The sequence below is a fragment of the Ornithorhynchus anatinus genome, chromosome 16, assembly GCF_004115215.2.
Source record: "Ornithorhynchus anatinus isolate Pmale09 chromosome 16, mOrnAna1.pri.v4, whole genome shotgun sequence".
Taxonomy (NCBI): domain Eukaryota; kingdom Metazoa; phylum Chordata; class Mammalia; order Monotremata; family Ornithorhynchidae; genus Ornithorhynchus; species Ornithorhynchus anatinus.
In genome coordinates this window covers 24,407,237-24,434,686 of record NC_041743.1, presented here as the reverse complement: position 1 = coordinate 24,434,686, position 27,450 = coordinate 24,407,237, and the positions used below count along the sequence as shown (strand labels likewise).

The 27,450-nt window shown below is 41.9% G+C and overlaps 1 protein-coding gene across 10 annotated transcripts; it reads right to left on the bottom strand.

Moving 5' to 3' along the window:
- Window positions 1-27,450, bottom strand: TIAL1 (TIA1 cytotoxic granule associated RNA binding protein like 1). 10 transcript variants are annotated; one of them, XM_029081385.2, is made up of 13 exons: window positions 27,352-27,368; window positions 19,483-19,556; window positions 19,273-19,369; window positions 12,270-12,419; window positions 12,066-12,120; window positions 11,843-11,930; window positions 9,907-9,982; window positions 8,657-8,765; window positions 7,263-7,358; window positions 6,791-6,875; window positions 5,037-5,160; window positions 3,521-3,660; window positions 1-2,690 (listed from the first exon to the last, which is right to left on the bottom strand). In XM_029081385.2, exons 3-13 carry the CDS (start codon window positions 19,282-19,284, stop codon window positions 2,573-2,575), a joined length of 1,053 nt encoding a protein of 350 aa, XP_028937218.1. In that variant the 5' UTR covers window positions 19,285-19,369; window positions 19,483-19,556; window positions 27,352-27,368; the 3' UTR covers window positions 1-2,572. The 10 variants fall into 10 exon arrangements, with proteins under 10 accessions (XP_028937218.1, XP_028937214.1, XP_039770318.1 ...); XM_029081381.2 differs by lacking the exons at window positions 19,483-19,556; window positions 27,352-27,368 and adding exons at window positions 24,903-25,039; window positions 25,271-26,308; XM_039914384.1 differs by lacking the exons at window positions 19,483-19,556; window positions 27,352-27,368 and adding exons at window positions 24,903-25,039; window positions 25,271-26,307 and having other exon boundaries at window positions 12,270-12,368.

Sequence of the window (27,450 nt, the reverse complement as noted above, 5' to 3'; positions counted from 1 at the left end):
GTCATATAAGTCTCAGTCTTTATTGAAAGACTTTCTTCAAATCTGGTTTACAACTTTGGCATAAGTAGTAGGCCAGTGACTTCGGCCACTTATTGCCAATGTTCTTTGAAATCAACTTGTGATGACATGGGGATAGGTACTGATAAATAGATTTCTGGAGCAGTGAGGATGGCTGATCAAAACACATCACCGTAATAACCTCCACAAAAGTCTGACGAGGTTTTCTGTGCCAACGGCAATCTCCATTGAGATATGAACACTATCAAAAAGAAAGGAAACCATTCTTAACTTATTTAGGATCTCGGCAGTACAGCATCCTCCCATTAGTCACAGCTGGGAAACACTAAAATCTGTGGTAGCTGAAGTATGTTCTGAAAACAAACGGTACCATTTTTGACAGCTTTTATAAAAAAAATTGTCACCTAAATATTGTGAAACGCTTTTCACCAACAGAGATCACAAAATCTCTTTTAGACTAAAACCAAGGACACTTCAGTCACACGCCCATTTAGGGTTGGTGATGTACCTGCAGCTCTGAATTTGTATTAAATTCTAGCATACACCTGTACGTGCGGACAAGGGCATTCAACCAGAGTAATAACCTAACTTGGTACCTTTTCATATAGAGAAGCAAATTCACTCCGAAAAGGCTATCCTGGCAGATTGAGCAGGAGAGCTCAGGTGTCACTGGCTTCCGTCAGCTGCTGGGCTTCAACAAAAGTGCCTTCGGCTCTTGGGGTCAAATACACAATATTTTTAAAACCCCAGAACCCCTCAGAATACTTGGAGCAGAAGACAGCTGGGCAGTTTTTTGACCGAGGAATGTAGATGCGCTGACCAGTGTTTCTTTTGTAACTCCTCCCATTCAAAATGAAGGTCACCTTACCCGATGGCTATATATATATATACACATATACATATATACATATATGTATATGTGTATATATATATATATATTCTTAGTTTTTGATGCCTTGTGCCTTAATACAGTGTATTCAAGAATCACAGCTGAAACAGTCGCACCCCCTAGCTGCCGCACACCATGCACATGGGGATCTATCCACATGCAATTCGGGTTCAGCTACAAATTCACGGAGGCAATTTTTCCCGGGCCAACTATAAAATAATTCATAAATAGCTCCCGGTTAGTTCTTAAAACACCTGCACGATTTATCCATTTACACACTCAGTATACAAGCAACCCAGCCTCTTTACAAGTTCATCACATGCAAACCACCCATAAAGACAAAAACTTCCATTAAAAAATAAAAAAAAGTCACAACTCAGTGTACTGCTTCAACTGCATCTCCATTTACCAAATGGCACATTGAATAGTCTAAAATAAGATGTTTTAACAATCTTGTTAAAAAATTCTTGGGCAAAATATTTCTAGACTTAAAAAACACCCCAAGACTTTTCAAAACACTCATACTATACAACTTATAGGAACCTTGAAATCGGTTTACAAGGTTTTCAACCGAGGTATTTACATACCAAATATGTAAAGCAACAAATTTCAACTTTCTAGTGACATTAAAATGCACTGATGCATTAAAGATTTATGAAATTAAAATTAAGGCTTTCTTTGTATAGTATTTTATGCAATTTTACATAGTAGCCAACTTTGGAAACATCAGTCTTGCACATTCTTGTCAATCTACTGCTTCTAGAGCAGTAGAATGTATTAGGTATTACTTTGAATAATTACACTGCTACTTCTAGGTTTGAGCATGCTTTTAAAACATTGTAGTAATTAAATATTTACAATGTGGTAGCTTTCAAACTTTATGTAAAAGCACAAGTATGACCGCCTGACTAAAAAAACCACCATACTTGCAAAAAACATTTCTCAAAATTAAATTCAATTTACTACATTTTTAATAAGCAAAACATCTCTGAAGTTTAATATGTGCCTGAATGTGGACCGCAAAATTTACTCAAGTAACTCAGACAGTACTCTTCTTCAGTTTAGATTGCAATATTTCTGCATCGATCAGGCTTCAGTTTCTTTAGCTGTATAAAAAATTAAATATTCTTTAAAAATTACTTCAAGATTATCTATGTCTTCTGAATGACACTTGTTTCTGCTGAAAAAAGAAATACTGTCTTACATAGCATTTGGTCCACCATTAAAAAGAGATTCAGGATTGATGTTCAAATTAAAGAGAGTCTCACCGTATTTTAAATTCCCAATTTTTTTTTTTTTAAAACACAGTGATGTCAAACACTGAAGACAGAACAGAAAAAAATGGAATGGTAATCTGAGAATTAAAATTCATAAGCCATTTCTCCTGCTACTATATCAAAATTTGTAGTCAGAATTGTCTTTATTGACTTTATTTTCATTTTTATACACAAAGAAAATTCATGTTCATATCCATCATGAACAAAAAAGGCAGAACTAGAAGACATTTGTGTTCTTCACCAAAGCAAAGCTGTGCTAAAGGTTCCAAACATTTCCATTTTTAAAATAAATATTTCCGTTTTCCGATGTCTGCGTTCCCGTCTTCAGCGTGTCACTGGAAACTGAAGCCTATCATGAATTACCCTTTTGTTTGAACAGAGTCCCAGCTCACTGTGTTTGGTAACTTGCCATACCATATCCAGCTTGGTTAGGTATTACAGGGGCACCTTGTCCTTGAGCAGGCTGAGCACCGAATCCACCCATCCAGGCCGCAGATGGAGATTGGCTTGAAACAAACAGAGTTTTTTATATTAACAACGAGAATACGAGTATCATTTTAATTTCCCATGGTTTAACATAACTCCCTCCTATAGACAATATATGAACACGGACCTATTGGATTATAGTTAGTACAAAAAAAGCTTTTTTTTAAAACTATTAAGCAGATTTTTAAATTACAGAAATAACCAAATTAGAACTCACCACCTAAAACCCATCAAAACACCCCTGAAAATGCAACGTGTACCGTAATTCAAGATCACTGAGCTCCAAACTTGTTTTCAGAGAGAAAAGAAATACTGCAAAAACTACCAGGGAATACCTACCTACCATATAGATATATTTTTAAAATATTCATTATGGGATAGTGAGTGGAGACTTTCAGGACAAATAAAAGGAACTCGCAAAACTCGCAAGGTTAAAAATGGAAAGCGGAGGGCCATTAAGGTAGGCTGTAACTTTTCTCCTGCGTTCACGTCAACCCATCTCTTCTCTTTGGTCAGCAAAGGTAATGGCTTTGGAGAGACGGGGTGATGCAGCGTGATGCAGGCAGGCCCAGCAATGTGTGGCTTTGCAAAGTAGGCAGACAAAAAAGGATAATAAAACACATCTTTACATATTTGGTATTTCTCTCATGCCTCAAGTAATATTGTTTCAATAGGTTACCAAAAAACAAATAAATAATAATCCTAATACTACCATGGAATCAAAAAATCTTGGCTTAAATTCACTAAACAAATCTATCACTAATTCATCTTCTGGGAACTTCAGTATAGCCACAAACTTGCCTGAAAAAATATTAAGTTTCGGGGTTACCAAAACAAAATTTAAACTTACTCTACTCCAAATCCTTGTTGGTTCCATGCTTGTCCGTACATTCCATATGATGGTACTTGCCACCCATTAGCCATATATTGTCCATATTGTTGTGGATTTCCATACACTTGGCTCCACTGGCCCCACTGACTGTAGTCAACCTAAGAAAAATAAAATTACACACATTAAAGTAGGAAAACCTTAATCATAACTGCTTACTTGGGGAAATGAGAACAAGGTGGTCTTTAAATTACATCTATTTGGGCACCTTTATCTGCACAGCACTGTGCTTCGCACTGCTGTAAAAAGACAGGAAAAGGGAAGGTGATTTCCAACACCACCACCACGTATGTGCATAATTTAGACACACCATTTTTAATTCACAGATTAACTTTTCCATTAAAATTCTCAACTAAAAACTGTACAAAACTGTACAAAAAACACAAACGTATCTATTAGTCCCCCGCTCCCTCTAGATCTGTAATTTATGTTGAGCAAACTCCCCCATCAGACTGTAAGAGCAAGAACCGTTTCTTTTACTTTTTTCCTTCTCTCCGAGCTGCCCACGTGGTGCTCAAATTCTAACGAATAAAGAAAAGGAACATACTTAAACCTAATGACCTATATGAAGAAACCGTAAGACAAGGTTGTCTTTGAAAGGTTTTCTTTTGATCTTTTCCCATAAAATTACCCTTTACTTTAGTGTAGCCCTCAAGTACCTAGTACAATGTGCTGAACACAAGTAGGTACCCAATAAAGACTAATAAATCAATTGTTTATGATTACACATGCCATAATGACGCTGCAGGACCAATCAGTGAACTTCACCTAAATTGTGCTAGAAAAATATTTAATTAGGCCCAAAAAGATGAGGACCTCATTACCTCATTTTAAAGATGAGGTAACTGAAGTGCAGAGAAATGAAGTGACTCACCCAAGGCCACGCAGCAGACAGGTGGCAGAGCTGTAATTAGAACCCATGACCTTCTGACTCCCTGGCCTGTCCCCTATCCACTTATGTCATGCAGCTTCTAAAGCTGATTTAGTGCTTTATAGACAGGAAGTGTTTACTTAATTTAAAAAAAAAACACAGAAATGCAGTAAAATATCATTATTGGCAGCCAAACAGGGCTTATAAAATGACAAATTGTATGAGACACCAGCAAAAGTGTTTTTCTATTGCTAATACTTATTTAAAATAAAAATAATTAATTGCACTTCAGTAAAAATACTTCTGGATGGACATTATCATTTGAGGGCTACTGAAACAAACTTTCACTGTAAAAAGTAGAGTTAGATCATACGTAGAATGCCAGGAATTATCTGAAGCCCTGCATTTGGACAATTAACCAATAGGAGAATTGAAAATTCTGCTATCTTTCTGATGATCCCATCAGTTGACAAAGTCAAATAGCAAACTTTTCTGAAATACACTCCTGAATTTTTCTAAACAAAAAGCCCTTCCAAAAAGTCTTCTAGAAAATCCACTGAAAAAGATATTGCATTCAAACATATAAGGAGAAGAAAAATGCACTACCTGCTGGAAGTTTTTAGTCATATCAGGTGATTCTTTGCCCCAATAGCATTTAACAACATGCCCCTCAATTGTAGTGCCGTTTACTGAAACAATGGCATGGGCCGCGCTTTCGTGGGTTGAAAACCTATAAGGCAAAGTAGAGAGCCAAAAAATACACTTTTTTTTTTTACCAAAAAGATCATCATGCACCAAATAGCCATTCTGAATTCCTACATCCTGAGGGATTAGACGTGTGAACCCCTTAAAGATATCAAGTGTCAAAGGGATGAACGCCCGTTCGCACCAATAACTGAGTAACCCTGGCATCTTCTCTCCCATGCTGAGGAATTTGCCAACCTGTTGCCCTTGGCTCCTCCTTACCTCCTGTGATTCTCCCTCCCCATCACCCCCATGTAGTTACTCAGCAGCCCATGAGAGGCCAGGCCATTTGCTGAGGAATGCAATGAGCAGAAAAGCGAGAGGAAATGACTGAGAACGGGCTGCAGAGAAAGCATCCAGGGGAAAGGGGATTGGAAGGTAGGGGTGAAGGAAGTCCTTCACAGCTGGCTAGCAAGAGATGCCAACAATTCCAAATCCATACCGCCAACTGCACACACACACCAATTCTCACTTCACACTCACACCCACAATCTACTCGGAAAAGAGATAGACACCTCCGAGAAAAGGCCTGGCTGGGGAGGTTAAGGCTGGGCTGAAATCTGCTTCAGCAGTATTTTCAATCCGTATGAAAGAGGGCGTAGTGGGGGAACGACTCTTTAAAAAAAAAACAACTTCAAGTACAGCGGCACCCAAACTCTGAGCCCAGCGGGAGCGAGGAAGGATAGATCATGAGGTGGGGGGAAATCAAGTCTGTGGCCTTCCTCTTCCTAGTTGCTACCGAGTCACCGTACCCAGAAAGCCCCGTTAGCTTCCCCAGCCCGCCACTCCCCCCCGAGAGTCAGGCCTTCTTTTCCAGGGACTTCCGCGGCACAGAAAGTCTGGGACTAACGCCGGCAACAGAGGCTAAGTGCTAGAGGCTACAGTTATCATCCCAACTAGCTGGGCTGAAATCCCGGCAGAGAACCGATAGGATGGGAATTCTGCCAACCAGGAGAGAGCAGGGCAGTGGCTACAGGGACTCCATTACCCTGCGCAGCAACAGAACATGTCACTGGGACTACGGCTACCGCCCTGACACTCACCGCCGGCCGCCTCTGGAATGACTCACGAGAGCTGAGCCCAAAAGCTGGTTTTCCCTCTGTTCGACATAAATAAATGCTTGCCTCCATTTAACGTACGTGTATGTCTGACCAAGTAAATTAAGGTATTTGTCGAGTACTTACTATGTGTTATGCGCTGTGCTAGATGCAAGATAATCAGATCGCACACAGTTCCTGTCCCACATGGAGCAGAGAGGAAGGCAGGTATTTATTTCTGCTAGTTTTACCACAAATACTCCCAGTCCTCCTATAAAGCGGGGGTTGCATTCCTGCAAAACCCTGCAGTAAGGAAAACTTCCACGGTAGTATTATCCCATTCCAAAACCGTGCGCACAAACTGTTTCTTTCGACACCGCACTGTGCCATACCCAAATAAGCTCACCTTGTCCCTATATTCTAGCCAAAAACATGCGTTATGGAAGAGCTGAGCACTAGAACACGGCAGTCGGGGCTGAAAAATTTTCAAAGCTGTTGACAATTTAATCAAAAAAAAAAAAAAACCACCAAAACAGGATAAACCAACTAAAAGTACTGACTTTTAAATAGCAACCTTACCTAACAAATGAATAACCTTTTTCTGGAAAAACTCGTATTTCCATAATTTGTCCAAAAGGTGAAAATGTCTGTCTCATAAGTTGATCTGAAAGATGCAAAGCATTTGTAAATACAAGCATAATAAGAATCTCACAGCACGAGAAGCAGCATGGCCACGAGAAGCAGCGTGGCTCAGGGGCAAGAAAGAGCCCGGGCTTGGGAATCAGAGGCCATGGGTTCTAATCCCGGCTCCGCCGCTTGTCAGCTGTGTGACTTTGGGGAAGTCACAACTTCTCTGGGCCTCAGTTACTTCATCTGTAAAATGAGGATTAAGACTGTGAGCCCCATGTGGGACAGCTGATTACCTTTTATCACCCCCACCCCCGGGGCTTAGAAAAGTGCTTGGCATATAGTAAGCGCTTAACAAATGTCATCATTATTATTACAGATCAAAAGTCCCCACTAGAATGACATACGACGTACGACACTATACCTGTTAATCCAGAGGCAATTCCCCCACAGTACACAGTACAGTTTTTTGGACTTGACTGATTTACTACATCTTCGAATCTCAACTGCTTCGTGCTATCTATGAAGAGGAAGACAACAGCAATATAATTAGTCGCTATAAAAGATATATCCTACACGAAGCCCAACCTTTTGCCAAAAATCCATTGGAAGCAACACTGAACACCGTAAAAATTTTATTTATAAAATGAAAAGCTGTGATGATCAAAAGCAACTTACTTTAGCCACTCTGACCTAAGTGGAAAGAAAAGTTTAAACACTTATCTCTGGAGAGTTTTTAAAATATTGGGTATCAGCTCTCTTGAGATTGGCAGCGTAAAGGAAAGGTCCAGATCTGGGGGCATTACAGGCAGCTGTAGCTAGCTCGTCCTCGTCCTCGGAGCAGAGTGGTAATGGTGGATCCCGCCTGGCCTTCTGTCAGCAGGACAATGACCCTGGCCCACTTCGTTCCCAAGGCTGGTGGGTGTCACTACCCACCTGCTTCCATCCACCAGACCCCGCAGCCCCACGTCCCCTCCAGAGGTGTGTGGTACAGGGATCGCCGGGGAGGGACACACTCAGCAGCAGGGAGCCAGGCCCATCTGGAGGCATCCTTGGCAATTCCCCCAGGGGAGGGGGCACAGCCTCTGGCATGAGGTTTTCCATGGGCCCTCCTCAGGGGGTAGGACTGTGATGCTGGGTTCCCCAGCAGAGGACAAGAGCCCCCTGCAACACCAAGGAGGAGACAGACCCGCCTCTCAGCCCCTGGGCGCCCCCACAACGGCCCGTGAAGAAGCGGCATGAGGTAAAGATACGAGTTGGGAGTGGGGTGGGGAGGGGTCTGGGAGGCCTAGGTCCGACAAAGAAAAAATCGCTAGCCCACAGTCCCATAGCCCAACAAGGAAGACCTAAACTGAGGCACTGGAAGAGAAAAAGGAGGGAGATAGTTAACTCAGCACCTACTGTGTCAAGAGCACGATAGTTTACCGGAAGGTCCCTCTTTCCATCCTTTCCCATCCCCATCCTTTCCATTCCATCTCTTCCTCAACACTTTTCCTCTCTTCGCCACCTTCACCTCTCCCCTATCCTCCCCTCCCGCCTCTCCTTCAATGCCGCCCCAAGTTCACCCCACCTGCATATGAAAAGTTGGCCCTCTAATTCTACTCCTCTATTAGGATATGAACCTCTGAAAATTAAATCGATCAACGGTACTTGAGCTTCTACTGCGTGCTGAGGTCTGTACTAAGCTCTTGGGACAGTACAATAACAAGAGAATGGGTAGACAACATCTCCTGCCATAACAAATTCACAGTCCAGAGGGGGAGACAGACATCAGCAGAACTACGGGAAATTTGAGCCCCACGAAATAAGCAGTCTTACTTTCTTGTGTACTTTTAGGAGCAGGCGGTTTACGCGTGGCCCAGTTGGTTCTTATCTGACGACCTCCCAACCACTGACCTCCCATATGCACAATTGCATTTTCTGCATCCTGTAATCACAGAATAAGCAAACGAGAGTTCAAAATTACGAGAAGGAAAGGAAATCGTTAGAACGTATACTTTCTCACAATTGCTACATCAGCAAAAATTAAGGCATGAAAGAAAATTAACTGGTAATAATTAAACAAGAAGATGATACAAGTTTCTAAGATGACTTCAGCTTGAATCAAAGAATATTTTTGTGAATTATTCACCTGCGTTTTAGGGAGAAAATTGAATTTCTCTAGACTGCTCGAATCCAAGAGACTTAAAAGTGATTTCAGAATGTTATTAAAATTATGCAAAACAAAGAATTGGAGATAAGCTTATGCTTCTATCATTTACGTTTTATCATTCATATATTTAATACATTTTCCTCCCCATCACCATAAATGAAAAATCTAATGCCTGACAAGACTGGTACCAAGAAGAAGAGTTTATATAAATTCTGCCAGTATATAGCTTGTACCAGTATCATCATGCAAAACTGATGAATTATACAACAAACTACTCCTTCCAACATTTGAAAAATGCAAAAAGAATTGTAGAGACTGAACTAAAGTCTTTCAAAATTAACGAAGGTCTATTAGATTCCTAGTCTCCTATTTTTCTTTACGATTCCTAACAGCCAAAGGTCTACTACATTTTTAACACATTCATCCTTAAAGTGCTTCTTTTTAGTCATAGTAATTCATTAAGTGCTTACTGTGTGCAAAGCGCTGTACTAAGTACTAGGAAAGAAATAAATGGACGAGGTACAAATGGCCTCTGGCCCCCAAGAACAAAATTTTCCAAAGTATGAGCTTATATATATATATAGATATCTGAGTGGCAAACATCAAAATGGGAGAAAAAAAGAGAGAGAAATACAAAGATCCAAAGAGTGGCTTCAAAGTAGAGGTTGAATGACATCTACAGAGACAATATTAGAAAGGTTAAAATATTATTTATTCTGTCTTAGGCAAAGAAGTGATTCTAATGAATACTTTTGTCAGAAATTTAATGAGCTCAGCTTTATTTTAGTTTACAGCTTTTAGTATAACAACCTCAGCTGTGATGCATTTTTAAAATAATAATTTTTACTAATTACTCTCATTTGTCCAAAATTTGAACCCTGTCTAAAACGTAAAAATTCTATTTGAGGTAACTCACCAGTTTGTTATAAAACGATACGAAGCCATATCCTTTTGATTTTCCAGTTGCCATATCTTTAACTACCCGAGCATCCCTGCGGAAAGAAGCACAGCTAAATGAGGGAAATAATAGAAACCATCAAAATAAAAACTAAAAGGAACCACACACACTGTATTGTGAGCTTATTTTTTTAATCAATTTTCTGTTAGCCCTAATTAACTATAGCCATTTCTGACCTTTCCCTATTGCTTCTTTACCTGTTAGAAAAAAGCAGTAGGACAAAAACATGTAATAAACATGCAACCTATCAATATAGCCTGTGCTTTTCTACAACTAAATGATCAAATTTGAAGATTAAAAGGAACAAGTTTCCTTTTCAAATATTCTATTGACTAGGGTCCTCTAAGGTTTACTTGTCTATAAATTAACTGTAACAGTTCTAACTACTTTACCATGCAATTTCTAAATAGTTAAATGTCTTCTGCCTAGTGATACAAAATATATGAAATATTAAAAAATTGAAAAAGAGGAAAAAAATAGGAATTAAAAAGGCATACATGGCCTGTTAACAGATTTCTTTATTTTTCTTGGTCAATTCTCTACCATCATTTTGGAGTTTGGGCAGCTGTAAATTTTGAAAAATTGACATTTTCAGAAATTTAAGAAAGGAGAATAAAAAAAACTAACAACAATGCTAAGCACACCAGTACGAAAACAACAAATTTACACAGAAATTTTAGTGAGTAAGTTAAGATGATTGGAAATATAGAACTGCACTGAATATAGAATGTTAAAATGTAAATACTAAAATATGTATATATAAATAATGTATAATAAGAATAAATAGAAATGAGAAAAAATCTACAACTGAGTTCCAGTGTGCACAGTTCCTTGCAGTTAGCCTTCAAGATCCTGTCCATTCTTATGAGCAATTCTGCAAAATAACCAGAATGCTATTACTTTTAATTGTGACTTGGACTTTAGAAAAACTGCAGGTCTCAGGTATAAAATAAAAGATTGAGAAACAGCAACCTCTATTATTCTTTTCACACTGATCGTTACAAACAGCACTACTTACCACATTTAGAGATAAAAAGCAAAGCAAACACCAAAACAGATTAAAAGTTAAGACATTCCCTCCCCGCACCCAATCCATTAGAGATTATATGTACAGAATAAAATGTGCAGAGAAAGCGACACTTATTTGCCAAAATCAATTCCTGTAACGTAGCACTAACATTTTGGTGCTGTGTTCATTTCACGGATCTACAAACTAAACAGTGTAAAACTGCTTTCAAGCAGTACGAGAGACACATCATTTAATTCAAAAAATTCTAAGTTTTACACCATTTGACCAGAGAACAAAATTGTGACATTTTTACTCTACATTGAGAAAAATCAAACTGCAATCACTCTCCAACAGCAAAAAAAGATTAACGACCGCAAGATATTTTTTAATGGTTTTACTAAGCATTCCATGTTTGTAACTTAGGGACTCTACAGCTAAAACGATTACCAATTTGTACTTTTAGATTTCAATACGAAAATACGGCATTACTTTCGATCGAGACGTAGTTTAAGTCATGGAACCCTGGGATTTTACCTTGGCCTTTTGTTCTTTAAAATATTTACGTGAGTCATTTAACTCGTTTAAGCCATTACCATTTTCCCCTACATTTTAAAGACTAAAAAAAAGTGAACCACAGAAATAAATCGACTTATTTATTATTCACTAGAGAACCTGTTTGCTGTTGAAGGATAGAATTATGCTTAAAAACGTAGACACACGGTATGCACAGAATAAGATAAAGACACAACCCCAAGAACATTATATTCCATATTTACATATTAATACATTTATGAAAAATTTTAAAACAATGCTAACTTGAAAAAGAAAACTACACTTCAGACAATTATATACTGTGCAATTTTTCCTGGCAAAACTGATACTTACGATATTTTACCAAAAGGAGCAAATGCTGACTTGATATCTTCTGTTGTTATTTCTGGACTTAAATCCCCAACAAATACATGGAAGTGATCTGAAAAAAAAGTGTTCTTTTTTTTAAATGGATTAACATACGAATTAATAGATATCTGAATACAAGGTAGGAAGGACACACAAAAGAGTTGACCCTTAACACAGGACCATAAACAAATGCTACAGGAGTACTTACTGGATGTGTCTTTTTTCTGGCTACTTGGTGTGGTTGCCCAATTTACTTTGACCTCCTATAAATGAACAAATGAAAATTCAAATTGCCATTTGTTGGCTGTTCACATGCTTACGGAGAATATTACCCAATAGCAAGCTTCAACTCACCACCCCCCAAAGGGTCAACATGCAGTTGTAAAACCATAAGCACTATCCCTAAACTTACCTTTCCCAAAATTTTTCTCCCATTCATAGCAGCTAATGCAGCAGCTGCATCCCTGTGTTCATAAAATTCCACAAAGCAATATGGGTCATTGCTTGTATGCTGCAAAACAGAAAATCCAACAGAAGAGTTGACCCTTCTGCTATCGGGTTGCTGAGAAGAAAATCCAGGAAAAAACATTACTGATAGCTAGAAATTTAAACAGCAACATTGCAATAGCCTATGAAAGCCTATTTTTAATTGAGATTCTTGTAATAGGCTCAGTTTTGCTCACAAGGGTCCTATATTAACTGTAGCAGGTATATAAGCATTCAGTTGAATTTATACCTACCAGAACTGATGAAATTATTGCTAAAATAGGGTCGCTGTCTAAAAGAAGGACTTAAATGCTCAAGGGATCTACAGTTCCATTTGCGCACTACTCTGCATAGTATTTTATTGGTCAAAACAAGATTATGAATTCCTCACTAGATAGTAAACTTGAGAGCAAGTGGTCATGTATACTAATCTACTCTACTCTCCCAAGTGCTTAGTTCAGTAGTCCATACACAGGAGGCACAACACTATTAACTGAATTTGAAGTAGAAAATCCCCCCAGCACCCCTCCAAAAAAAAAAAGTCAGAAACAGGGTCAAAGAATCAACCATCATTTATTTCCTCCCCCCACTACATTACTTTGAGGAAGCCTCAAAGAATGCAATTTACAATGTAACAGTCATCTTCCCAAAGGCCTTATGCCTTTAATAATTATATACGATTGAATGAATGAATGAAATAAAAAATACAGCACACACATACAAGAGGGACAATGGATAATCCATTGGAAGGTGCATTTTTCATTTACTGAAAGGGCGATGGAAACAAAAATAGGGGCCGGGTGAAACCTACCAACTTCAGAAGGGAATTCACTAACATTGGTAATTTAACATTCATGAGGACTAATCTCAAACAAGATAGTTTACTGCTGTCACAACATAAATAACGTAGAAATACACAAGCTCAATTAGGGAATTTCTGAAACTAGGTCTGAAGAATATAAATCCAAAATAGAACATGGAGTATGTATAATTTAATTCCAAGAAAATTGTAACTCAAGGTGAAACTAACCTTTACAAAACACCCAGAAAAATAAGTAACTTTTCCCATCTTTGGACGCTGGCGACTGCAGTAATAGGGTAGCCTGAACAGGATTTTTTCGGTTTCAAGAATATTTGAATATTTTTCCATGGTGGTAAAATCTTCAGATATTCATGAAATCTGACAAACTCTCTGGCATGGTACTGAGAGCTAATTTTACAAACACATTATGCGCACGCTTCGAATTGTGCCAACTAGTGCTAGTGGGAACTAGTTTATAAAGAGAAAGGGAAAAAGCCTATTTCCCACCTTTCCCAGAGACTTAAGTGTAATTTGGTACCTACTCCACAACCATGCTGACCAAGTCTTTTCATGAAAAAAATTTACCAGCTCCTACCATCAACTTGTCCCTTCTCCTTCGCTATTCCTAGGGACTTTCTTAATCCCTCTATACCTTAAGCGGCCTTTCTAATCTGCCTTCGCAGCCCCCGTCCCTCCACGCTACCCATCTGATTTTTTTTTTTTTTTTTTAATAAAACCAGGGGCTCATGCAGTTCCCACTGAGGCAGTGTGCCATCATTTGTTTCCCACAGAAAGGGGCCAGGAAAACGTTATGGGGCTGCTAGGATCCCGATGGCCACATAACTGTGTTCTAGCCCCGCCTCACTGCCCTGAATGGTGAACCAAAAAGCCTGAACCCAGCCACGTTCCTTCTTGCCATTTTGGTTTTTATTGAGCAGAGCACTGTACTAAGCACTTGGGAGAGAACAATACAATAGACTTGTATACACATTCCCTGCCCTCAGGTTTACAGTCCAGAGGGGAAAACAGACATTAAAATAAATTACGGCTATGTACATAAGGGATGTAAGGCTGAGGCTGGGGTGAATATCAAGTGCTATAAGAAGGAAGAGGGAGTAGGAGAAAAGAGGGATGAGATTCTAATAAGGCTTTGAAGGTAGGGACAGTGGTGCTATGTCATGCAGAAGGGGGAGGGAGTTCCAGGCCAGAGGGAGGACACGGGCAAGGGGTTAGCGGTGAGATAGATAATATTTAATATCTACAAATTAATAAATTAATATTTGTTAAGCACTTCCTATGTGCCAGGCACATAAGCGCTTGGATAACACAAGCAAATTGGGTTGGACAAAGTCCGTCCCATGTGAAGCTCACAGTTTCAATCCCCATTTTATAGATGAGGTAACTGACGCACAGAAAAGTGAAGCAACTTGCTTAAGGTCACATAGCAGACAAGTGGCAGAGCCGGGATTAGTACCCCCAATGTTCTGACTCCCAGGCCCCTGCTCTATCCATTACACCATGCTGCTTCTCTAGCTGAGATGAGATGAGACTAGTAAACGGGTTGCCATACGAGTTTTTCCACGGAACTTCCTTTAAATTCCTTTAAGCAAGACCCTCTGTTCTTTCTGTTAGCTGCCTATCAACCAAAGAGACGAGGGGCATTTCTAGCTGTGAGGAGAGAGAGCAACCCCCCAACAAGCTTCCACTTCCTCCGCCGCAACCAAGGGTATCAATGAATGGAGCTGGAGAGAAATCGTACCAGAGCTGACACTGCTGTGAACAGGAAAGGGAGAATGTACGAATGGGTTTATTTTGCTTCGGCGGTGACAGAGCAGGGCAGGAGAGATTTCCTCCCCTTCCATTCATTACCCATCTGAGGCTTCTTCAGGAAGCAGAGACCTCTATCGGCAAATCACTGATTTAAAAGCAGCACAGTGGAAGCAGGGCAAAGGAAGGAGGGACCGGGGGTGGAACTATTTTCCCTGCAGTGATCAGACAAAACGTCAGACAAGGCTTACAAATCCTGCGCTACGTCAGCAACCGGGGCATAACGTATCTCTGGATTTCGTGTATTGTGTTCATTTGGAAGAGAGTGTGCCTGTGTCCTGAAATAAGTAAAATCATGCAAAGTGAATCCAACTTTACATACAAGTTGAGCTACAGACTGGAAAATCTAAAAACCAGGGTTTACAAAAGTACTCTACATACAAATTTGAGGTCATAAGGCCGGCTACAGCTACCCAAATAGCTATCGCTTGAGAAGGCTGATGCTTGAAGACTCAAGAACATACAAGTGTCCCTCAATTCACACTGGAAATTTAATCCTTTTCTAATCTGAGAAAAGGAAGAATGCTTATGAAGTGAAGCAAGAGAAATTGGAGGGGAAAGGGCCCAGTCACTAAGATCATGGAAGGAGCAAAGCCTGATGCCTAAAAAACAGCCCTCAAATTCCATGGGCAACGGAGTTCAAAAATATCTGCGCTCAGCTACCAGAATCATCAACCGGAAAGTCCCCTTGCCCTTGCCCAACTCTGAAGAAGCCGCTTTCACAAAATAAAGTGGGTCGTAGAGAAGAGGGAGGTCAAGGAAAATGTGTTAGTTCCATATGGAAGAAAAGATCAAGGGGTAAGTTTTTTAAATAAAATTAAGGAGAGGGAAGACGACAGCAGGTGTCTATAGTAGGGTATGATATCGTAGGGTAGATCAATCAGTAGTATTTATTAAGCGCTTACTGTATGCAGAGTACTGTACTAAGCATTTGGGAGAGTACAATACAGTAGAGTTGGTCGACATGTTTCCTGCCCACAAAAAGCTTACAGTCTAGAGGGGGAGAGAGACACGCTGAGAAGCAGCGTGGCTCAGTGGAAAGAGCATGGGCTTTGGAGTCAGGGCTCATGAGTTCGAATCCCAGCTCTGCCACTTGTCGGCTGTGTGACTGTGGGCAAGTCACTTCACTTCTCTGTGCCTCAGTTCCCTCATCTGTAAAATGGGGATTAAGACTGTGAGCCCCACGTGGGACAACCTGATTCCCCTATGTTTACCCCCGCGCTTAGAACAGTGCTCGGCACATAGTAAGCGCTTAACAAATACCAACATTAGAAAAATTACAGTTATTTACAATAAATAGATTGAGGGTTCTTTGCTTAACTGATCTAAATTGGCTCTGGATAAGGATCTGGGAACGTGAACTACCTAAATCTACTAGCAAAAATACAGCAGTACATAAATCAACTTTTGGAAAGAATTGGGGACAATTTTCTAGTATGGAAAGTAGAAAAATCAAATTGGGCAGAAAGCCTTTGATTCCTACTAACAGGAAAGAAATTAGATGTAAGTGAATGAATTGAGGGAAGGAAGGACTCACCACCAAAGTGGCCCAAAGGATTTCAATTTCAAATAAAGTTCTGCAAACGCAGTAACGTGTTATTCCAGAACATAAGGACCAGAAGGGTAACCAGAGGCCACTTGGCTTAACTCAGGACTAACCCACACGAGGAGTAAACAGAAAAGCTACTAAAAAGCGGTTCAGATCACTAACGAGGCCCACAGAAAGAGACAGCACAACTAGCAGTTAAGGCTGGAAGGCAGATGCACTGGGCATAAGAAACATTAGGCCACACAAACCTTTCCTTAATCAATATTAAGCAAATGAGGATGATCGAAGAAAGGATAATCCTGTGGGGACCAGAGAGAGAAATCTGATTCACAGATAATTGCGAAAGAGAAGGTTTTATATTTCTTTCACTTCAGCCTTTATAAAAAGGACTGTGATCCATTGACGAGATTGCCATCTAAAATGGGAAGTCAAATTATCAAATTAAAACTAGAAGTAAATCAGTGGGTCCTCTGACAAAGTATACGGTGCTTAAAAAGGGCAGAGAGCATTTTACTAGTCCCCGTTTTCTGAGAATTCAAAGAGGTCAGAAACCCTAAAATGAAAAAATGTGAAAGATGATTCTGCAAAGACCTACCATCTTAACCACATACATTATACTCATCAAGCAGTCCATCTGCATCTATCTAAAAGAGAAGAGACTTGGAAATAGCCAAGATGTCCGTTTCCAGCAAATCACCCCAGGCCAATTTAATTTTGTTCTGAGATAGAACTACATGTCACAGACAAGGGGGAAGCAATAGTTATTGACGAACTTGAAAAGGATTGCCTATTCCAGGAGGTTGAATTTCTGGAAAACGACTGGGCAGGACAGCCTTACTCTGGTCTCCCGCTTCCATCTTTTGCTTACGGCATACCTCAATCAATGGCATTTACTGAGTGCTTATCGGGCACAGAGGACTATACTACGCGCTTGGGAAACAGAGTTTGTAGACGCAATCCCTACCCACCAGGAGCGTACAGTCTACAGGGGGAGACTGACATCAAAATAGATTGAGCAATGGGAAAAAGTAGTGTATAAGAATATTTAGTATCCAGGTGTTACTCTGAATCCAGAGATACTCGGTGGGGATTATAGTCGACGCTGAGGATAGGGGAAATAAAGGGCTTAGTCTGGGAAGGCCTATTACAGGAGATCTGATTTTAGGAGGGTCTTGAAGGTGGGAGAGAAGGGTGAACTGTCAGATATGAAGGGGCGACGGAGTTCCAGGCCGAAAGAGAAAACGTGAGCCAGGGTTTTGGGGGTGGGATAGATGAGACCAAGGTGCGTAGACTACATGTTAGAGAAGAGTAGTGCCTTAGTTGGGTTGGTGGTAGGAAATCAGTGAGGTGAGGTAGGAAGGTAAGAGGTGATGGCGAGGAGTTTTTATTTCCTATGGAGGTGGTTGGGCAACCACTGAAGGTTCAAGTGAGGGTATGGACTGAACGTCCCTGCAGAAAAATAAGCCAGCAACAAAGATAAGTATGAATTGGAGAAGGGAGAGATAGGAGGCCAGGAGGTCAACGCGGAGGCTGATGCAATAGCAAAGGCAGGAGTGCTCGAAGGATGGTAGCAGTTTGGACAGAGCGAAGAGGATAGGTTTGAGAGATATTGTGAAGGTAGAATTGACTGGATTTCATGATAGAATGAATGCATGGGTTGAATGAGGGGAGTCAAGGATAACACCAAGGTTACAGGCTTGTGAGACAGGGAAAAGAGAGGTGTCGCCTTCGGCGATGGGAAAGTCAGGGGAAGGACAGGATTTTGGTGGGAAGGTGAGTTTTCTTTCGGACATGTCAAGTTTGAGGTGTTTGAGGTGAGGTAGGGCATTTGAGTAAATACGTCCCAGAGGCAAGAGGAAATGTGAGAATGCAGAGGGAGAGAGGTCAGGGCCGGGGAGGTCCATTTGGGAATAATCCATGAAGAGATGGCGGTTGAAGCAGCGGGAGTGAATGAATTCTCCAAGGGAGTGGGTGTAGATGCAGAAGAGAAAGAGATGCAGAAATGAGCCTTGCAAGACTCCCACAGTTAGGGGGTATGACGCGTAGGAGGAGCTTGCGAAAAAGACTGAGAAGGAATGGTCCTAGAAAATTAAGAGAAGAGGAGAGGACAGTTTTGGTGATGCCAAGTTAGAGAAAAGTTTTCAGGAGGAAAGTGAAAGAGGTCATTGGATTTGGAAAGGAGGTTACTGGTTATGTTAAAGGGCCATTACCGTAGAGTGGAGTTTGAAGCCAGATTGCAGGGGATGGAGGAGAGAAGCAGCATGGCCTAGAGGAAAGAGGACCTGAGTTCTAATTCCAGCTCTGCCAATTGCTTGCTGTGTTGACCTTGGGCAAATCACTTAACTTCTCTATGCCTTAGTTTCCTGAACTATAGAATGGGGATAAAAATACTTGTTTCTCACTCCTTTGAAGACAGCGAGCCCCATGTGGGACAGGGACTGTGTCCAATCTGATTAATCTGTACCTACCCCGGCACGCAGAGCCGTGTTGGACACATTGTAAGCACTTAAATACATTAATAACAATAATAATAGAGACAGCGAGTGTAGGAAACTTCAAGGAGTTAGGAGGGGAACCCCATTAACAAATGGGAAGACAAATACACAAGTAAATAAAAGGCAACATTCAATGTCTTTGATAGGTTTTTGCTATTTCCACCAAGTGAAATGCTTACTATCCCAGAGTGAGTACTGCTTCATTTTTAGTTAAAATGTTAAACTAGTTGACACCAAATTAATTGGGTGGTCTTACCTCTGTGATCATTTTACAGCTTTTGCACGGTCCAATCTGACTGAATAATTGAAGAATGAGGACTTCCGTCACATCCCTGGAGAGATTACCTACATAGCTGCATTGGAGGGAAAAATACATAATTATCTTTAAACTTAGTGATTTATCATCTCCTGGTCAGACGACAACCAAATTTTAAGGTGACAAGAGAACTATTACAGGGCAACTCACTTGATTCATTTTTCAGCTGCCTTTAATAAATTTCCCAGTGTGATTCAGATCTGCTGAACTAACAAAATTTGAGCCTGAAAAGTTAAGAGGCAACAACTTTTTCAGTTCACTGGGTATTTAGTAAACTTCGAAAGGCAGTTTAATAAATGAAGCTGAGTAGCCCTACATGCAGTGCATGTCCAAAAAGAAAGGCCCGTGGAATCAGGCTCTTTATTTGCAAGATTTTCTGAGTCGATTTTATACATAAACATATGTGTGTGTGTGTGCATATATATTATATACATAAATATATATATATATACACACACACCCAAAACTTTATCCTCCCAGCCCTTAGCACAGAATAAAGTACCTTAGTAAATACCACCATCATGTATTTTTACTACTATGATATATTCCAGGTTTAAGATCAATTCCACAGAAAGCCTCTAAATCGTTTAAGATAAACCACTTTGAAGTTGTTGTGACTATGACTGGTTGTTGGGGACGAATGGGTTGGGAAGCAGAGGGCTATATTTTTTTAACATCCAATTTTACTTTAACAAACCCAAATTCACTCACACAAGGACATCTGGCCAAACTCCCTGGAAAACAAGGGATAGTTATTTTTCTATTAATTTTAAAATTCAGTGTCATATTTCAACAACCGCACCACCCCCCCACCATCACATGCCTATTTTTTCTACGCCGTTTTGCAGACTCCAATGTAAATATACATTTTATGGTCTTTTTTTCTAAGCTACTTTAGAGGTTTAAAAATCTGAGGCAAAGAAAATTCCCCAGGCTTTCTGATTCCAATGGCTTTTCCTGGGAAAAGGGATACTTGGAAACTTGAGATTAATCTATCATCTAAGAAATGTTTTAAAAATGAATCCACTTCCAGACCAAGCCTTTTGTCATTCATTTACTATACAAGGGGATTCTTCCTTTGTAATGCTCTTAAGTTTTCTAATGTGATGTGCTCTTGAAACTTAAGGCCCATATTTCTTAGGGTGCTTTCTTGCTGTCAAGATAATATGGTCTTACAGGTTGCCCAAAGTTTACCTTGGCTCAAATGCCCCACTCTCTCTCTCCCCACCATGCTTTAAAATTTAAAGTACACCCAACTGTAACAGGACACACGTTTTGACTAGGGAACTGAGAGAATGAGGAAGTGTTCGTCTGATAACATAATTCTGGACACAGGATGTTGTCATATAGTGAGAGGCTGACGCACACATCTGCACAGTCAAACACCAAGAATACTACCGCATTAATTTTCCATACCATGGTACGCTGCGAGAATGCAGCCTCTGCATGTTTACCATCTCTACTGTATTGTACTCTTCCACTCAGGACAGTGCTCTGCACACAGTAGGCGCTCAATAATTACCTCTGATTGATAGGAGAACTGGATATAAACTGACTAGCTGGACTAGAGATAAAAAAAATCGCATTTCATTAGCTCTTTGTTCCTAGTTTGGGATAGAGCGATCTCTAGTATGTTAACATATGGTGGCCTTTTTGCTGAATAAGATGTGAAAGAAAACACTTTGAGCATTATTTACATAACTACACATAAAACAGCTAATTAACATTTTCTTTCTGGTACCCACTTACATTGCCATTTGATTCTCTAACCATATTTATTGAATATTTATTATACTGATATTGCTTTGGACAAGTTTTTGAGTCCTGGGGATGCAATATTGATTTCTACACAACGTATCAATAGATCAATCAATGATATTTACTGAGCGCTTACTGTTTGCAGAGCACTGTACTAAGGACTCAGGAGACTGAAAGATACAGTGGGTAGACACTGTTCCCTGCCCACAACGAGCTCACTATGGGAACCTATTCTGTTTGGTGCTTTCACTTAACCCTCTCATCAGGGTGCAAATTAGACCAGTGTAACCAAAGCATCCTCCCTGGGGTCTATCAGTAAAGATCACTTTTTGCTAAAAGCACGAAAATTTAAGTCACTGACCAATTCCAGGGAAATTTCTTTCCTTCAATGATATACACCACGCAAAAGCTTCACTACAATTCACCCTGCAAAGCTAGCAAGGCACAGGGTGAGCAAAGTCCCGTCCTAAAGCTGTAGATTCTGTAATTAGGACCAACACAGCTTGCTGTTTTACTCTCAAGCGCTTAGTAGAGTGCCTACGACTCAACAGATGCCAAATAAAAGCCACAGATTAATTCTTGATTGGAATGCTGACTGCTAATGTCACACAAAAAGAAAATCATGTAACCAAGTCATTACCCAAAAATGATTTCCTCAAATATGGGAGTACTGATGAACTATTTCTGATTGCAAAAGGGAGGGGAAAAAAGGCGTTAGTCTATATTTTTTCCCTTCTGAAGTTAAAATATATGTATTATAAGTGGCAGGGCAAAGTATGTCTACTCTAAGCAATAATCTAATTACCTTAAACTGCATTTCCTATTAATTGTACTAAAAAGAACATAGTAGCATTTCAAAATCTGTAGGGGAAAGACTTCAGGACAGTTTCACCCATAATATTGCTTCCCTGATAGAATCCTACTGCTCTAAATATAGCCTCATTAAAGATTTAAAAACAGATTGTGGTCTATAACACACATTAAAGTGGCCCTTAATATATTTCCAACTGCCCTATTTTACGGGGAAAATAGCCCAGCCCTCACCCTGAAATTTAAACACGAGCCATATTTTTCTTTCAAAACCACTAACACAACAAAACCATTTTGTGAAGTCATTTAAGGTGACTGAAAAAGAACATTCCTAGCCTGTCACAGAATGGGGAACACCATTCAGTACTTTTAGAAATACAAATAGTGCCCTCTCTGAGAGTGTAAGGGCATTTCATAAATAAGACCCTCCCCAGCAGTGCTACACAATCCCCTAGACAGGGGATGAACCACCAGCTTCACTCCACCTCACCACCACGTACACACCTCCTACCCTGTTAGAATTCCTTTGCAAGTGTAATGAAAAAAATAAAATAAAATAAATTTCAAAAGGGGCAGCTAAGAAGACTGAAGGTCCTGTAGCCCAAGATGATTTTTCACTTATAAAAAAAAAAAAAAACAACAAAAAACTTATTCCAATCTAAGGTCCAGAATCGAATGTCTCAGCTACCTCTGGAGTCGGGCACCCAGAACTTTGCCCACGGGGTGGTGAACCATGGACTACAAGATTGGAAAGTCCTGCCTATTTCCCAACTCTGCAAAACGAAGCTAGGTTTATGTAGATGAACTGATGAAACAATCCATTCCCATTTTAACAAATACCACAACACAATTTCTTCCATTCTAAAGAACGCCTCTGAAAATGTACGTGTTCTAAATTAAGATGGTGGAAGCCTGGGCAGCAAAATTAAAAAGTAAATGCAGATTAACCCTGTGGCTTGTAAAAATAGTTCAAAAAACAGTAGATATAATGTGGGGATTGCATTTTCGATGAATCCTACGATCAGGAAGATTTCACTTGAGGACGCACGTCTTGACCATCACGACGCTCAACTGTTTCTCCAGCACCAAAATGAGTTCGATCTAAATAAATGGGGACAGTCGGAAGAATCCTTCCCAACTCCCTAAATACACGCTAACCAAAATATGTAGCGAAAGCACAAGTTATAAGAGAACTGGGAGCACCGTGGCCTAGTGGAAAAGGTGTGGGCGTCAGAAGACCTGGGTTCTAATCCCAGCTCTGCCCGTTGCCTGCGGTGCGATCTTGGACAACTCACTTAACTGCTGGGTGCCTCGGCTTCAGCATCTTTCTACTGTGAGCCCTCTATTGGGGAGGGATTGTCCAACCTGATTAACTTGTACCTACCCCAGAGTTTAGAACAGTGCTTGACACAGGGTAAGCACCTAAATACAATAAGTATATATTTATATCCAGTTCTGCTAAAGCATTTGCTTCCACTCCCAATTTATTGTACAGCAATGAAAAAAACTGGAGACCCTATTCACCCCGTTCCGGTAGAAACCAATCCACAAACTGGCACAGGTAAATTCAGGGTAAGAAGAAATATTTGTCAACCCATGTGTGGTAACAATCAAGGTGAAGTGCGGTGAGACTCTCCAGGATCTGCATCGGCCTCACTGTACTGAGCCAAACGATATTTTCCGCTTTTGCAATATTTAATACAGTTAAATAACGAGTGGCAAAGGTGTAAAAGCGTTATGCTTGGGGTGGACATGTTACAGGCCCTTAGGGATCTTCCAACCCTGTGCCCCTCTCATCCCTAACCCATTAATCTTCATTGAGCTGATGTTTATTAAAATGGCATATTCCCGTAACACAAGGTCCTTCACAAACACAACCCCTTCGTTATACAGAAACCTCCAGGATGGTCCAAAGCACAGTCAGTTCTTACCCACAGCAAGCAACCCTGTGCTTCTACTAGGTCTGTGGCTCACGGCGCTAACATTATAGGAAGAAAAAAAAATTAGTGTACTTGCAAATGTTGAGGCTTTGGCTACCAGTTCTGGTTACCTGGAGCCTATGCAGCATGCTACTTTTTATCATTCCTCTATTTTTTTATATTTTTACAGTGGAAATGGTGTTGGCCAAATGACTCGTGGAATACACTGGCCAGCTAGGACAAATTGAATGGAAAAGACAAATGAACACGGTGGGTGCCTGAATAACATTGAGCAAGTCTGATTACTATGATCCAATCTGGATAATTTAACATATTAATAAATAATTTACACGGATCCAAATTAGCTTGAATCACTGGGCTTTCCCCTGTACCACTTGCTCTACCTTCGAGTCGGCACTGCATTCGTGTTGCCAAGGCATGAAACCTGCCGGATCGATTTCCAACCCTGTCTCGGGAAGCCTGAGAGCAGGGGATGGCGGGGGGTGGAGCTCCACCGTCTCTCCATCCCCCAGCTCTAAAGCTCCTGGCTCCCAGTGCGAACCCTACTCACTGTGAACCCCATCACCTGGGGCTAAAAGAGGACCCAGGAATTCCAGAACAGTGGCTGAGCCAAGCAAATCCCAGCAAGAATTAGGCACTACTTTCAACATACTTGGGAAGACCCAGACACTGTTAATCCTGGATGGGAAGGAAGAGTTCTGTAAAGCAGTGAAAACTTCACGGGCACCTGAGAACATTTTTAGTCAAAGCAACACCTCAGTGACATTAGCTGCAGGAGAAAAAAAAAAGGAGAATTCAGGAATAATTTTACTGTTAAGCATCAGAACCATGGGAACTGAAAGAGCCCAGTTGAAAAAAAAAAGACACCTTACACCCCTAACATCTGGGTTAAAAATCCAATGTTAGGGATAACACATTAAGCAGCCTGACAGCAGGTTAAGAGAGTCCACATGATCAGACTGCTCCATTACTCCAACTGTGTTGAATTTTAAACGAGGTGCAAGTGCCCCTCTCAAGGCTAAATCAAGGCTACTTGAAGACTAATTGTAAGGTGCATTTTACCCTGTAAAGGGGAGTCCCGCCATGTCGACGATGAAATCAGTGGCAGAACCCCGAGGCAACCTGAAGTGGATTTTTATCTTCCATTACAATTAAATGGCACTTTCCTTAATTTGACAATTTCTATTGATTTTAACGTACTGGGCAAATAGAGAAAACAGAAAAAGTTTGGATTAAGCACAATTACCCACTTGGTCATAAACCCCAAAGCGAAATGGTAACTGAGATCTATATATATATTTATACTATATGAATATATATATATATAAATTAAACCATCATAATACTAAACTAAAGAAAGCAATCCAACAGCACTAAGCACTACAAAATAAATTAATGATATCATAGGTAATTAATATTTAAAAACCTACCTAGTAGCTAACACCACATTGTTTTCTGCAGATAGAACCATGTGTCTGAGCTTGTGTGTGTCTGTAGAAAAAAACCTCACTAGTAGCAAACACAGAGGCATTTCTGGGCATAGCAAAGAAAAGAAATCTTTGTTAACAGTACAATTAAAAAAACTGCTCACTTCCTATTTATCGACAACCGCCGAAAAGTAAGAAATGAACTTAAAGAAGCACTCTCTGACTTTAATCAAAAAGAAGTTTGTTATTTCTCTCTTCCAACTGTATTATCCTTTTGACTGGGGAACCTTTAAGAGGGAGGGAAAGGTTAAGTCTCCTCTGACTGGAGGAGATTCCAAAGGCGACTGGCCGGGATGGGAAACGAGAACCTCACAAATAGGAACAAACATTTCCTTTTAGGTCTTGAACTCTGACCCATTTCCATCTCTGCTTAAAAACGGGGCCGAAAGCTATTAGGTTGTCTACAGAGAGTACGATTCTGGGTTTTGAAAAGATATCTCATCTTAACTTAATGTAGCATCGCTAGTAGAATCATTTACTGGGCCCGTGTTATTGAGGTACTGAACTAGACAGGGGGGAAATAACGCATTCAACGTGGTCCCTATTCTTAGTGAATTTACAATCTTGGAAGGGAGACACTGGAAAGATACCGCAGGAGACAGGAGAGCAGCACTGTCAGACATACCCAAAGGGATAGACTTAGAAGCCGGATCTGATTATCGTTAGAAAGACTGAGCCCAGGAAGGTGTCACAGAGTTTAAAGCGTTTTTGCCCTGGATTACCTGGACCCCCCGCTTTTCGGCGTTCTCCCCTTTTCTTAAAAAAAAAAAACCCACACCCACTATGCGTTTGGAATTACGGCAGCAGGATGCCCGCGACGCGACCTGCCAGCGGCATCCCTGCCACCAGTCGGTCAGCCAGGAGTTACAGGCGGTCCGGTAAAAGTACACATCGCTAATGAAACAGCAGGACTTGGCCGGGGCTGCGCACCCGACCAGCGGGCCAAGGGCCAGTCCGCCCCACTTTTAACTTTTCGAGGGCCAAGACGTCGGCTGGCGGGGGCCTGTTTGCCTGCCAGACCCGTCCCCAGCCCGGGAAGATCCTGTCGGCCGCTCAACCCGTCTTGGCCCGCCTTCTCAAGGGGGACAATTGGCGGGGGGGAGGGGGGGCCGTGGCGGTGCCGCTGGGGAAACTGAGGCGGGCAGGCGAACGGTCCCGATAACCTGTCTGGGGGGAGGAGGCGGGGCGGGTGGGGTGTGACACGGGGAGCCCTTCTTCCACCGTCAGATCCTGCGCATCCTCCGGCGCTTCCCCGCGGCCCCGGCTGGGCTCCCGCTCCCAGTGCGGGAGGGGGAACGGGAGACCCCACAGGCGCCTCTACCTAGGACTGGGGACCTGAGAGTCTGCCTATCTGGGGGTGGCCGAGGAAGGCTGCCTGGCGCCTCCTGAGGATGCTGGGGAGGGAGGGAGGGAGGGAGGGAGGGAAGGAGAGCGCGGGGAAGAGGAGGCCGCGCCGGCCGCCCAGGCCTGCAAACGCTGAGTCAGCAGCTCCTGGGGGAAAGAAACTAAGGCAGAAAAGTCAGAGGGGGCCGGGCCTCGGTGGCCCCCCGGCCGGGGGCCGGACCGCCCGTCCCCGCCCGCCCCCGTTGCTCCTGTCAGCGGCGGCGATGAGGAGGACGACGACGACGAGGGGCGGCCGGGCCCGGACACACACGAGGGCCGCGTCTTCGGGAGCGAAAGCCGGCTCCCTCCCCCGGCCCGGCCCGGCCCGGCCCGGCCCGGCTCTCTCTCTCTCTCTCTCACACACACACACAGACACACACACACGGGCGCATCCACATGTCCAACCCCTCCCGGCCCGCTGACGGGCCCCAGCGGGCGGCCGGGGGAAGGAACCTCGGAGCCCGGGCCCACAAGGACCTGCCCTTCGCGGGGGAAAGAAAAGGGGGCGAGCAGGAGGGCGGGCGAGGGGTAAAGAGAGAGAGACAGAGGGAGAGGTGGCGGGGAGGGGGGCCCAGCGCGCCCGGCTCCGCCTCCCCTCCCGCCCGGCGGGCCCCGGGGCCCCCCGCGCCTCCGGTACTCACAGGGTCCTGGGCTGCCCGTCGTCCTCCATCATGGTGGGTGCGACGGGGAGATCCTAGGACAAACAAGGGGAGGGCGGGGAGGGGGGGAGGGGGAGGGGA

What these genes read in the sequence shown, in the direction of transcription:
- TIAL1 (XM_029081378.2), bottom strand. Translation starts at nt 25,371, where the DNA reads ATGCCTCTGTGTTTGCTACTAGTGAGGTTTTTTTCTACAGACACACAC. An exon ending in GGAGAAAAATTTTGGGAAAG is followed by an intron (nt 12,121 to 12,269) that starts GTAAGTTTAGGG and finishes GTTCATTTATAG; the next exon opens with GAGGTCAAAGTAAATTGGGC. An exon ending in TCCTAAAAGTACACAAGAAA is followed by an intron (nt 7,359 to 8,656) that starts GTAAGACTGCTT and finishes TCCTCTTCATAG; the next exon opens with ATAGCACGAAGCAGTTGAGA.